Raw genomic sequence first — 13,508 nt, 5'->3', positions numbered from 1 at the left:
TATACTATAAGATATAGAGACTAATATAAACATATAGAAATAGATATAAAAGTATAATAATTAGATAAAAGATAATTTACAATATTTTAGAAACATTACATTTTTTTTATAGACATATGATTTCTCTAAATATGGAAAAAATGATAAATAAAGAGAGTTTAATTCAATTTTAAATCAAAAAATAATAGATAGAAATTTAGGGTAGAAAAATGTAATAGCCTAAGTACCACCCGATGTCTAGCTCGATACCGTTTGTAACAATATAAGCCCGCCATTAACAGATATTGTCTGTTTTGATCTGTTACGTATCACCATCAACCTCACAATTTTAAAACGTGTCTACTAAGGAGAGGTTTCTACACTCTTACGAGGAATATTCCGTTCCCTTCTCACGAAGGAACAAAAAAATAAAAAAAGACAGATCATTTCATCTCATGGATGAAGAAATTCATCTTTTCCTTACAAAAATGAGTCTAGCTAGCTACATACACCAAAATCAAGGGTAATTCTCAACAATAAAATGAAAAATTTTGCACAAACCCAATCTTATGAGCTTTCTCCCAAAGCCAGACAGCTCAAGATAAGATCCAAGCACGTCCTTTGAAGTGAAACATAAGAAACATGGTGTTTCCAGTGTAGATACTCCTCAGACCTCATCTAAATGAGCTTCGGTTAGCCAAGGCTTCTCCGAAAATGGTTTGGTTTTCGGCACGAAGGCTCGGTTGGGGTTATTAGGAATTGTGGCCTACAGCGTTTTAGCCGAAATCGAGTCAAGGAAAAAAATATACCGGTAAAGCAGCAGGATCAAGTTCCAAGCAACCTCTCAAGCTACCACCCCGCTCATCAGTCAACCGAAAAGCAGGAATCTGATGGGAGAATCGTAGAAGCTCGGCCTGGGTGATTACCATAGTGAGCGTTGAGCCATCGTTTTTTGCTCGAGCCTTGAAGACCGAGTTATAACCATCGACGCGTTCCAAGACCATAACTTCCTTTTGCAAATCGTCCTCGTCGATGACTTCTGCTATCTCGTATACACATTTATCCAAATCTGAACATCTGAATTCTGGAGTCCAGTTCTTATACAATGCCCAAACTTCACCATTTCTAGGAGAGATGGAAATCTCATTCTTTGGAGAAGAATTAGTTTTAACCAGATGTGAGAAGGAGCCAGTGGAATTGCAGCAGTGCATGCTAGTCCTCCTCTGAGTTCTAAATTTCCCACAAGAAATCAGCATATCTTTGTCGTCCCATTCAATAGCGTCACTTGGCAGTGCAGAGGGCTCGAGCCACGTCAACTTCACTTCGAACTTCGGTTCCCGGGTTATCTTCCTGATCAGACCATAATATCTAGGCAAAGCATCCTCGTCGCTGTACAGTGCCCAGACTTGATTAATCTTAAACTTGTCAGAAGATTTGTCGACGTCGAAGTTGTGAAATTCAGGATCTGGAATTTCGTAAGCCTCACCCGACGAGGCTACATGTGCGCAATCATCATCGCTCTCAGACGAGAGATCACTCTTAACATCAGCAGCAGCCTCCCTGCATTTAGGCCGCCTCGTGGGCTTCAATGTGTCGTGACCAGTATCGCCAGCCATCTCTTTCAAATGCTCGGGGATGGCAATCTCTGGAATATTGGGGGGAAGAGCAGCTGGATCGAGTTCGAAAGAACCTTTTGGAACATCCTCTCGTTCGTCACCTGTGAGTGGAAACGAAGGTATCCTGTGCGAAAATCTGAACAATTCATCTGCAGGGATTCGAAATGATTTTCCTTCTTGATCGACCATTTGACAAAAGAGACTCGAAAAGCCCTTCACTTTAGCTAAGAGTGCAACGTCAATACCAGCTTCTTCGGTATATTCCGATAATGTCTCGACAAACTCATATTCGGCTTCGCTATTGGAATCACATTGACTATTCTTATCCCAGTTCTTGAAGAGAGCCCAAGTTTCCCCTTTTCTTGGAAAAATCTTGAAACTGTCTTTACGGCCGCCTTTGTCCCAAGAAACAGCATGAGAAAACATCGAACCACAATCTGTCATGGTTTCAGTTGCTCCAAATACAAAATCACCGCAGGAAATTGGCATTTTTTTATCAGTTGCTTCTGGCTCTAGCCAAGTGACTTGAATCTTGAATTCTGAAGGAAACACTTTCTCGATCCGAGCATAAGATCGAGGCATGGTATCAATATCACGATACATAGCCCAGATCTGCCCGGGAGAAAAACAGTCCCGATTACGCAGTTTATCAAAATCGTTGAAATCAGGATCATGACGTTCGAGCGAATTAGGCTCGGGATCACCAGCTGACTTCATTCTTCTCTGAGGAACATTCTTATCTGCTGTTTCTTTTTGGCTCGCCTTCTTACTTCCCGTGCTTCTCCGTGATGAACTCCCTTCAGTGCCATTATTTTCTGGCTCATTTGTTTCCCTCTGATCATTATCCACATCAACAGACCTATCATCCACGTATACTTCTTCAATATCGTCATCCGAAGTGTCGGATGGTACTCTTCTGCTTGACTTTTTTGGTGTGATCTCAAAGTCGTCGTCGTCGTCGTCGTCGTCACCGTCACTTATATTCTCACCGTAAGAAATCTTTTGCTTGTGTCGACTTGATCTTCGTGGACGATGCTCACCAGTGCATCCAATATCCTTTCTGCTAACTTCATCAGTAATGACGTTCTCTTCAGACTCGAAGCTACTTCCAGTATCGCAGCTGTCACTGGATTCGGAACTCTGCTTCCTTTTTTTCTTAGTATTGAACTTCCCCACAGCACCACCTGAAGTTTTGCGTGTCCTCTGAAAAGATTCTGCTCTATCCTTCTCAGACCGAGAGTTTCTGGGGCGTCTGGGGCGTCCCGTCTCCGCCCTGTGATTGAAGAAATTCTTCTTCTGGAAAAATGATGTCTGGTTGAAGTTATACGCTGGTCGAGGGTGAGATCCTTGGAGTTCCATATCATATGCAACAAAGGGACTCTTGCAATTCTGACAGCAAAGTGATCTATTAACCACTTCTTTATAGTAGTGATACCTCACTGAACAAAATGGACAGACAGTCCAAAAAGTAGCATGATTATGACCGAACCCCGAGTGTCCGTGCTGTTGAGGGGGCTGATGTTGAGGAACGAATCTTGTAAAGTTGTTTCTGAAGTTAGCTTGAACCCCAACATCAAAGGTTGAAGCAGCTTTGTGTGGAGATCGATGCGATACTGTCGGTTTTCGTCTCATATCATGCAATCGACGTTTCTCTTGGTCCAACAAAATTCTCTGAGCTTCACCAACCAACTTGAAAGCAGCTTCAGCACCCATAAATTTGTTTTTGTCGGGATGAAGTAGAAGAGCATACTTCCGGTACTGCTTCCTAATTGTCGCCTCATTTGCCGTTTGCTCGATCTGAAGAATACCGTACCAATCCATCTCATTCCCAGACAGTTTCTTCTCTGCCGCACAATGCACATCACAAACCATAAGCATTTGTGAAATATTCTCCCCGTCAGGATTGAGCTGTTGAGCCCGGAGAGCTAACTTACGAGCCCCGATGAAATCTTTGATTTCCATCTTCTTCTCAGCAATCTCCATTGCTCTAACGGCTTCATCTTTGTTGCAACTCATAACTCGTATAACGATTGGCCTCACTCAGATGACTCGAATACAGAATATGTAACGCAAATCAACTTTTACATAACAGCACAATGCTTGAATTATTCTCCGTGCTAAGTTACCGACGCTTCCAAACCATGCCCGAAGCACAACGGATTCAAATCAAGATCGTTGCTACAATTTCGCACAAGTTAAACCAATTAATAAATTTTAAACACATGGAAAATCAGACAGATAAAGAGATAATACCTAGTGGAGAGCTGTTCAAATCTTTATAAGCATGCAAATCAATTTGAGGGACAAAGTATTCCGAGTATTCACCTAATCAAACAATGGAAATGCAAAATGATTAAGAATTACTTGAGGGCAACAAAACGGAAGCCACAAATGACCTCATATCATAAAGACATTACAAATGGGAAATATGAAGCAAAGGGGTTTCTCCCCGTCCCAATAATCGTCCCAAACATAGGTCTCTAAACAATTCCAATGGGAAAATTTGAACTCCATCGAAATTCTAATCGACTTCAGACTCTCCATCAACTTGTATTAAGCTAATTTCGATGGAGTTCACATCGTTTTGGGAGAAGAACAAAACACCCTTTATAAAGGTATGTAAACCTCTCCCTAGCAGACACATTTTAAAAACTTTGAGGGTAAGCCCGAAAGGAAAATTTCAAAGAGGACAATATCTGCTAGCGGTGGGCTTGAGCCGTTACAGAAACTATGATAATGTTAAAGGAGGGGGATTTGAATCTTCAACCTTTAAAATGTGCTCCATTGGTCATGTGAAGAGATGGGTACAAATATAAAACTCCTTCCGTTTCGACAATCGCTACTCACTACTAGTGACGAGATGTATGCATGTTTAACAAACTATCAAGAGGTTTGATCCTATCCCAAACTACGCAACTAATTCTTGTCTAACTCACTCTTCCCATTGCCACCAAATTACAAAAGACCATGCCCAACCCTTAAAATCTTAGAATTTTAAGCGATACATGATAAACAAATGTAGTTGGGTTGGATAGTTGTCTCGTAAAATAGTGAGATACGAACAACGTGATGGTGCGAACACAAACAACTAATGTTGTTATCAACCAAATTTTATATCCTAGTTAGGTAGCCAGCATACGATTCGAAAAAATTAACACAAATTAAAAAGTACTATAAAATAAAATGAAGATTGTAGGAAGAGGTGCTGCCCATCATCAAGATCTTGACATTGAGTAAATAAACCCATTCACTTCCGCAATCTGTTCTACAAAAACCAACCATTACTCCATAAGAGTAAAACAGGAATGCTTGGAAACTACATTAAAGCTCTGCGCTCTTGATATAGTGACAAATGTAATAAACATTTTCACGCCTCAATCGCAAAATCCGTCAAAAGGATCAAACTCCATTTCGGCTACGAAACTCTCAGCACAACCGACGCAGTAAAACCCTAACTCAACCAGAATTAGGTAAAACCCGCATTTAAGAAACAAATAAACTCAAAAAACGCCATTGAATCCATTTCAGTCGAAAGTACAAATCCAAACAGAACATAACCTCCAAATCTGTAGAAATTTGAAGACGACGATTCGATGAGGAGATTCAAATCCCCCAAACATTTTCATATATAGAAATTTCAAGGAAGAAGAATAAAAATAAAATAAAATGGGTGCTTACTGGTGCTTATTGACGGCTGAAAAGCAACAAAAACACAGAGTTGAGAGTTCACGGTCGCAATGTTTAAGCATCGGAAGAAAATCAGAGCGATTTGTGGTGAATGGATGGATTTCTTTCGTGAATTTTGAAAATGGTGGAGTGAGGGAGCTTTCCGTGAGATTCGATACAAAAATCTACTGTAATAATTCTATCACTCGCTAATCTCATTTTATACGCTCGCTGAGTGAACAAAAAAAAAGATTATTGGTTTGAATATGAAATTATCCAAACATTCTTAAAGTTGTAAAATTACTCATTTAGTCCTTAAATTAAATTAAATTAAATTACCAGTTTAATTTTGTTTCTAATAATTTTTTTTTAATCGCTTAAAATCCAATTTTATATTTCATTAATTACTCTATTATAAAAAATTTGAACAAGTCAATAGGCGTTGGTGGGAAATGTATTAAAATTTATAAGCGTGTTAAATATCTTTTTAAATAATTTTATAATTTAACTCATTCAATACAATAACGTTAATTTAATAACTTTAAAATGTTTTAGTTATGTTTTTTTTATTAATATTGAAATAAAGTATATTTATAAAGTATTTTAAGGAGGATTGACGTGTAGGTCCATTAATTAAAATATAATCCCTCTGACTTACGATATAGAGGTCCAAAAGTATTTACTTTTCAAGAAATGAATGAGGATAGTAATCTCGAGCATAACGATAAAGGCATGTGTCACGGGGTGGGGTAGATATGGGATATCAAAAACTTTCTTGTTCCTATTTTTTCTTATTTGTTCTCCATCTCTGAGCGGGAGAAAAAAAACATTCTTTAAAAAAAATAATAATATATACTTTTCATTTTTTAACATAAATCCTTAGGTTTCAATTTTTCGTATGGAATGACAGCGAATACTACGAAAACAAAATAACTCAAATGATAATAACAAAAATTACATGGGAACCATTTGTAAAACATAAAATTCATCAAAATTGTATTTTATAAAGTTTTTTTCTCGATAGGAGCTTCTAAGTGAAATTTAGAAAATTTCGTTCAGAAAATATATGTATATTTATATTAAGAGAGGGGGACAAGACATGTTTGTGAACTGGGAGGGGACAGAGAGAAGGAATATAATCTCTATCCCCAATCCTATTTATCTAAGGGAGAAATTTCTCTCCATTTTGCGTCTAAATGTGAAATCTCTACCATTCCGAGCATGTTAAATGGACATTGACAAAACTAGGTTAAACTATAATTTTGATATACATTTAATTTCAATGATTTAAAACGTTAAATTTCATCCTTATGATTCAATAAAACTGTGTAGATACATAAAATAAACTATTTTCGAGAGTTTTATCCAATGTGAAAATCAATTATTACATTTAAAAAGACACGAATTAAAATTTTATTTTATTTATTTTCTTGTTAAGAGACCAAATTTGTAAATTAACCGTTTAAATATTAAACAAATTTACACCGTTGTCATGAAAAGTGTGGAACAAATAAAATAGATGTTTACTGTCATCTATAATATATATATATATAACTTATGTAATTGTTAAAGATTATTGGGAGAAGAGTACTAGAACGAGACGTTGATCCTAAATTTATAAGTAACCAATACTATATTTTGAGTCGTGTGATTCCTAATAATTACATAAAAAAATAAAAATTTAATTTATATTTATTTCATAAATTTTAAATTAGTTGATAATATTATGGTAAATCTATCTGATTAAATTAATAAAAATACCTTCAAAATTTGCACTAAATAATATCCTTAAAACTCTTAAAAGCTTCGATAATACTCCAACTTAAACAAAATCTCAACAATACCATTAAACTTTTAAAAATATCGATAATACTCTCAAAAATTTTAAAAATATCTAAAAAAATATCATTACACTTTCATTCAAAAATTTCCTTCAAAAATATCATTTTAACAAAAGTTCTGGACAATTATCTTAAGATTTAAAAATTTTCAATAATATTATTACTACTAATATCCGGTTTCAAAAATAACATTAAGTTTGGAAATGGTCTATTATCATACGGTAATTTTTTTTCAACCTTTTGTAATAAATCTAAAATGTTTTTTTAAATTTTTTTTTAAATTGAAAGATATTTTTGAGACTTTCCTTTTTTTAGATTAAAATATTATTGAAATTTTTAAATTTTTAAATTTTTAAAGATTAGGGAGAAAGTTATTTTCATTAATTTAGTCCATTTATTATTAATATTATTTAAAATTGGATATCTATGGTCTTTCCTCTATCATTTTTAAAAAATACTCTGTTTTTAACGAATCAAACTTATTAATTTTACTTTTATCAAATTTAATAAAAATCAACTTAATTAATTTAAGATTTTAAAAAAGAAATTTAGATATTTTCAAATACACGGCGGGAAAGTTTAGACTAATATATATATATATATATATAATTTCGTGGTAGAATTTCTAAAATGTTATAATTAATAATTAATTTTTTTTTTTTAATTTTGTGAAATTACAAGTATTTATACCAATATTTTATTAAGGCCAATGGCCAGCATTCTCGCACGTTGAACTCGAATCACATCTTTTCGTTCTTCATTTCTCCCTCCCTTCTGTTCATCCGAATAACGATTTATGAAGCTTTTCATTCGTCGCCTTCCATCGCTTCGGTGTATCTGCACAAATCGTGGACCTCTCCATTTTGAATCTCGGCAAAGCGAACCGAAGTAGTGTGGAGTGAGTATAAAATTTCTGGAAGTTCCATTGGCGGCTGAAATTTCTCGATAACGTATTGGAGCAGTATTTTTCGTCAATCTGTAAATTTCTCTGTTGTACTCTGTTAATTGTTCCAATCATTGACGGCGATAGTTTCGATATTCCAGATTGTGCATTTGTAGACTCTTGACAGTGGAAGGAAGAAGGCGATCGAGTAATTGGCTATTACGCGCGTCGATGTATAGAAGATGATCGAGATTCTGTATGAAGCAAACCAACAGTTTCGAGGCGTATGTAGCTGAAACTTCGAAAAAACAATCACCATTAGAGGTTGCTGCATCTATTCAATTTCTGACTAGTTGAAATTTAATTTGGCAGTATATCTAAGCTGGAGTTTTACGAGATTGAGGTTTCTGCGGGAATATGTTGTGCTTAACGAATCGGCTGTATACTCATTCTTCACTGATCGCAGTTTAGGTTCTTGATTCCTTAGATAACCAGATTGAGCTCAATTTTCTTTTACTTTTAAGAGTTTCTATTTTACAGTTTTTGCTGCTGGATCATCTAAAAAGCTCATTCTCGATTGAAGTGTTTTAGAAACATCATTTTCTTCCAAGGTTTACGTCAGATAATTTCCGTTTTGTTTTCCGCCAATACTGCCTAAGCTTAATCAGGGAGGAAACATCTGCTCAAACACGGTCAGTTTTGGAATACATTATTGGAGACTTCATGAACTACTAGGATTCGGTTCGTCATGTAATCTTACGAGTGACTCAGTAAAGTTTTCTGATCTTTATTCAGCCTATCCGCTAATTTCTCTGTTGTACTTGGCTGATTTTCTGGTTATCACTAACACTACTTTTGATATGCTGTATCGAATAGTGATTTCGTACACTTTGTACCTTGGAAGAAAATAGAGGATTGAGTAACCAGCAACTCAAGGCGTTGATATATGGCAGATGATCAAGATTCTGCTCGAAGCGAGTAGAACTCACTTACTGTGCGAAGAAGGAACTCTCAGTTTGGTCCGAGGCGTATGTATCTAAACCTCGGAAAAGTAATCTCCCAAAGAGACTGCTGCAGCGAATCAATCTCTGACTAGTTGAACTTTTGGTTTTGCATTATATCTACGCTGGATTTCGAACGGGATTGAGGTTTCTGCGAGATAATCTCGTGCTTCTCAAGCTGACAGTAAGCTCATTCTTCACTGATTGCAGGTTAGGATTTTGGATTCCTAGAATGACCAGATCGTGCTTAAAGTTCATTTACTTTTAAGATTTTCTATTTCATAATTTCTCCTGTTGGATCATCTAAGAGCTCACATTCGATTGAAGTAGGTTGCAATTATTAATTTCTTCAATTAACTTCTCAACACTCCTCAAGTTTATGAAACATAATTCCCGGTTTGAATTCCACTAATACTGCTTTTACCAGGGAGGAACATTACTCAAATTTGGTCAGTTTTGGTCCTCGTATAGCACTTTGTTGGAGGAGACTTTATGAGCTAAGAAATTCTGGCATAAGGCGTCAGGTACTTCTACAACTCTATCTTCTCATTACCGAACATAAATATTTTTGTTAAGCAGGAAAATGCGCTAGCGCTACAGAATTATTTTGATATTTTCAGAACAATCTAGATCTCATTATACGTTTCTATTTTGAGAATCCAACATCCATGCATACATTCTTTTTTATTTGACTCCGCCCGGAGGTCAAACGTTTTATGCTAGTTTAGTTATGCTAGGTGTGAATCCATACACACCATCTATAATTAATTAATCCTAATCTTAATAATTAGATAAAGGAACATACTTAATTAAAGACTAGTTTTATGTATTATGTATCTAGAATTTAAATAATTCATTCAGTAGAGCATAACAAAATGACCTTTTGTCTTCTTATCTGTGTATTTAATAGAGGTAATGTTATAAGTGAAATTAAGACCCCATGGTTATTCACAAGTGGTTTTGCTAGTCTATCTAGAAGTAAATAAAAATATGTTAAGTCTCGACTCTAAGATAAATCAAAAGAACTTTACTAAGTCTTAGGATCTAATGAGGGCTATTGCCAAAACATATCTTAAGCAGAATCAAGTAGTTGAAAAGTCTAATAACGTTTAGAAAGATATGTACCTCTATGAGATCAAATCTCTATACCCGAAAAAATGTCAAGGTTCCAAGATCCTTAAACTTGAACTGCCTATTTTAGAAAACTTCCAATGATCAGGGCCACTCGCATCAGATCCAGTAATTAAAATATCAATGGCGTAGACTAGTTAAACTTTTTGAGAGAAAGATCTCGAGCACCTTGGTGACAAAGGAATGTTAGGTTCATAAATTATTGAAAACCAGGAACAAAAGCAGCACCAATAAAAAAAAGAGAACCATTCGCTCGATGCTTCCTCTTAAATTTTTTTTCTTCTAATAAGATAGTGATTCAATTATCGATCTTTGAATTAGTAATTAAGAGTCTATTGAACTCTAATGTGTCTAGACTGACAATCATATATTGATCTACGAACCATAAAAATCAATGGATTTCATCATGGTCTGCCTACTGACCAATAAGAGCCATGAAAAAATGGGATTAGAGAGAAATGAGTTTGATAACGTTCTTAGAGTTTAATATTCTAGATGTTTCACATAACCAAATATAATAGTCAAGTGGTTGTCCTATAGAAGCTCATTTGGACGGATTCCCTCATGACTAGTGGAAAACTTGGGAATAGATCCACATAATCTCCTGAAAAAAGATCACCCTTGAGGAATATATTATTTGCATCAAGTTGCTCAAAACGCCAAAAAAATCTTACAGAAATCCTAACGTTCTTGTTGAGTATATTTTAATTCTTACCGAGCTTTATAAGAACTACATAAAGCATTCCATCTGATAGCGATCTTCTTCAACTTTCTTCCCTCCATACAATGTACTTACTACAAGAAACTCTCACTGAGTTCGACAAAATTCAAATCCTAAACATATCGTCCCTATGTTTGGAATTTTGTTCGGTGCCCTCTGAAAATGCAAATGCAACCCAACTTTTGTTTGGCATTTCCAATGAATCCTCACCTAACATTTTATCAGTTTCAATTTGGTAATACTTCTGTGCATCTATTTCCTTGATCTTCCCATGTCCCTTCGTTCGCTCTAAAGAAGCCCTTTCAAAACAAATTAGGCCAATTGTTTTCTTCCGGAGCAAAAACTCCCTCCACATTATCTGCTGATTCGGCTCAACAAGTTTGAGAAATGGGATTAATCATTGGAATTCGAGTAATTAGAATAGAGAGAGCGTAGTAATTAGGGTGATGAGTGAAATTTATAGTTTGGTAAAATTGAGTTGTGATCAATTAGGCTGAACTTTAGGATCTGAGTCATCGTAAATTAAGGAGAACCTATATCACGGGTTATAGAGGAATCGTCAGCTACCAAACAAGCTGCGGCATAAAAGTTCAATCTTTTGTCCCATCCCCAAACATTACAACCTGTATTCCCTCCACAACATCCACTTACTACCCGCCACGTGGAATTTGGCCTACCTGGCTCCTCCATTCTCCCATTTCAAAGGTCCCACGTCATAATTTCAATCAAATGTCCCCTAAAACCATCATCCTCTCCGGTCTCGGCAGATCAGTAAAGGCAAGGGTTAAAAAAAAATTTAAAAATCAAGACAATAAAACAAAATAAAACAATACATCCCCCCCCCTCCTCCCTCGATATTACAAATATATTACACTACCACGCCCTCGAGTTAGAGGAGAGAGTCCACTGATTTCATCATCATGAGAATGGCCTGCTTTTGGTATTGTTCAGCACTCATTACGGCTTTCATGGCCACACCTTCGCTTGCTTTACCATTTTTGACCTCCACCACTACCAGTTCCCCTTTTCAAGAACTCTCCCCTGAAATTGCTCCACTGCTGCCTTCGACAGGCGATCAGATTCCTTCTGCAACTGGTTCTATTCCCACCATTCCCTCAAACCCCAGCCCTCCAAATCCAGACGAGTTCGAAGCGCCTGCTCCTGATCCCTCTGCCCTTTCCCCATTCGGCCTGCCAGCTTCCTTCGCAGCGCCTAAGCCCCACCTGCCTTGCTCTTCAAATGCGCTTCTTCTTCTATCAACCTTATTAGCAGCACTACATGCCTTCTTTCTGCTCTTACATTGAGCCCAAAAAATGTCTGGAGTCCCACTTTGTACTTGATTCATAAAATCTCCCATGTTCCCCTCCCTCCTTTTTTTTTTTTTTTTTTTTTTGTTAATTTCATTTTTTTAGTACCTTTAGTTAAGCTTCTTTCAGTTGGAAAATGCAGACCATTTGTACTACAATTTAACGCATAGTGTTTCAGTCTTCAATTTTAGATGGGCTGCTTGATTCCTGCAAGTATGTTTAGGTACTAAGCACTTGCATTTTACCTGCATCATCTGCAAGGTTTGATAGAGATAGATGTCCACGTTTGAATTTCCCGTCATATCTAATTTCCTTTTCATACAAAATCTGCATTAATTCTAAAAATTAAAAGGAGAAGAACAACTGTAGAAGAATCTAAGATAAATAATGGGTAAATCTCGTGTCTTCAGTTCTCTTAGGTGAGTGAGCCCAAAGATTTTGTTAGTGTGAGTAGGAGGGTAATTTTGGTGGCACATGGGGGTATGAATATATGATTCCTTGTGCATGTGATGCAACACTAACTGTGAATTTGTTTGTTGTGTCTCAGTTCAAAAATTGAGCCACATGTCTACCAATCAATATGTTTTCTGAATTGTGGCGTTTAGGTAAGCCTTCCTTGTCTGGTTTCTTTTGTCATAATCAGTCTTTTATTCATAATATACTATTATTCATTTCATTTGACACACACACATTTTATGAGAAGGCATTCAGGTATTTGGGTTGAGTTTAGGTTAGGTGGGTGAAAAACAAGGGGGTAGTTAAAATGGCCACGCCATTTTTGCCTTTCACTTATTGTCAAAAACTGCAAGGGGTATTAAATAGAATAGGCTTTCTCACGTGAGAGAAGGGGACAGACGAGAGTTAATTAATTAACATTCCGCGCCACTAAATTGAATTACGGGTCTGTTGTTTATGATAGATTCGAATTAAAAGAAATTGGCACTGATTTTTAGTTGATCGTTTTTAGAATTTTCTATAATAAAAAAAAAAAAAAAAAGATAGTTTACAAATTTATTAAAACTTTTTTCTTTTTTTGTGTTTAATAAATCTATATAGTTTTTAAGTAAAAAAAATTATTAAACACAAAATTCAATTAAATACAAATAAATTGTTTTAAAATTTTAGGGTTGGATTAGATTTAGGGTTAACCTCTTTTTAATTAATTATTTCGTTTAGAAATTTAAAATTAAAATTTTAGGATTGGATTAGATTGTCGCTTCAAATAGTTTGTTAAACTTCAGTTTGAATTTAAGCGTAATTTTGATTCGTTAGGGTTCCAGTTTGCTTATGGGTTTTTTTATTCTTTTAGAAATTTACGGAAGGGAAAAAAAATTAATTTCAAAAGGAAAATATAGATTTTAAA

The 13,508-nt window shown here is 35.7% G+C and overlaps 1 protein-coding gene and 1 long non-coding RNA gene across 5 annotated transcripts; one reads left to right on the top strand and one right to left on the bottom strand.

The window, feature by feature from the left end:
* Positions 1-437: 437 nt before the first annotated feature.
* On the bottom strand, positions 438-5,463 carry LOC111436766. Of its 2 annotated transcripts, XM_023074494.1 has the most exons (3): positions 5,274-5,463; positions 3,849-3,920; positions 438-3,773 (listed from the first exon to the last, which is right to left on the bottom strand). In XM_023074494.1, the coding sequence occupies exon 3, from the start codon at positions 3,609-3,611 to the stop codon at positions 771-773; it is 2,841 nt and encodes a 946-aa protein (XP_022930262.1). In that variant the 5' UTR covers positions 3,612-3,773; positions 3,849-3,920; positions 5,274-5,463; the 3' UTR covers positions 438-770. The 2 variants fall into 2 exon arrangements, with proteins under 2 accessions (XP_022930262.1, XP_022930263.1); XM_023074495.1 differs by lacking the exon at positions 3,849-3,920.
* Positions 5,464-7,830: 2,367 nt separating this feature from the next.
* Positions 7,831-13,075, top strand: LOC111436768. 3 transcript variants are annotated; one of them, XR_002709329.1, is made up of 6 exons: positions 7,831-8,052; positions 8,147-8,269; positions 8,358-8,755; positions 8,862-9,196; positions 9,414-9,510; positions 12,693-13,075. It is a non-coding gene; the product is annotated as an uncharacterized LOC111436768 (long non-coding RNA). The 3 variants fall into 3 exon arrangements; XR_002709328.1 differs by lacking the exon at positions 12,693-13,075 and having other exon boundaries at positions 7,831-8,000; positions 9,414-10,356; XR_002709327.1 differs by lacking the exon at positions 12,693-13,075 and having other exon boundaries at positions 9,414-10,356.
* The last annotated feature ends 433 nt before the right edge of the window (positions 13,076-13,508 follow it).

The sequence above is a fragment of the Cucurbita moschata genome, unplaced genomic scaffold (assembly GCF_002738365.1).
Source record: "Cucurbita moschata cultivar Rifu unplaced genomic scaffold, Cmos_1.0 Cmo_Scf00060, whole genome shotgun sequence".
Lineage (NCBI taxonomy): Eukaryota > Viridiplantae > Streptophyta > Magnoliopsida > Cucurbitales > Cucurbitaceae > Cucurbita > Cucurbita moschata.
This window is presented reverse-complemented; position numbering and strand designations above follow the sequence as displayed.

Excerpts from the sequence above, each read along its gene's own strand:
- LOC111436766 (XM_023074494.1), bottom strand. The coding sequence starts at position 3,611 with ATGAGTTGCAACAAAGATGAAGCCGTTAGAGCAATGGAGATTGCTGAG.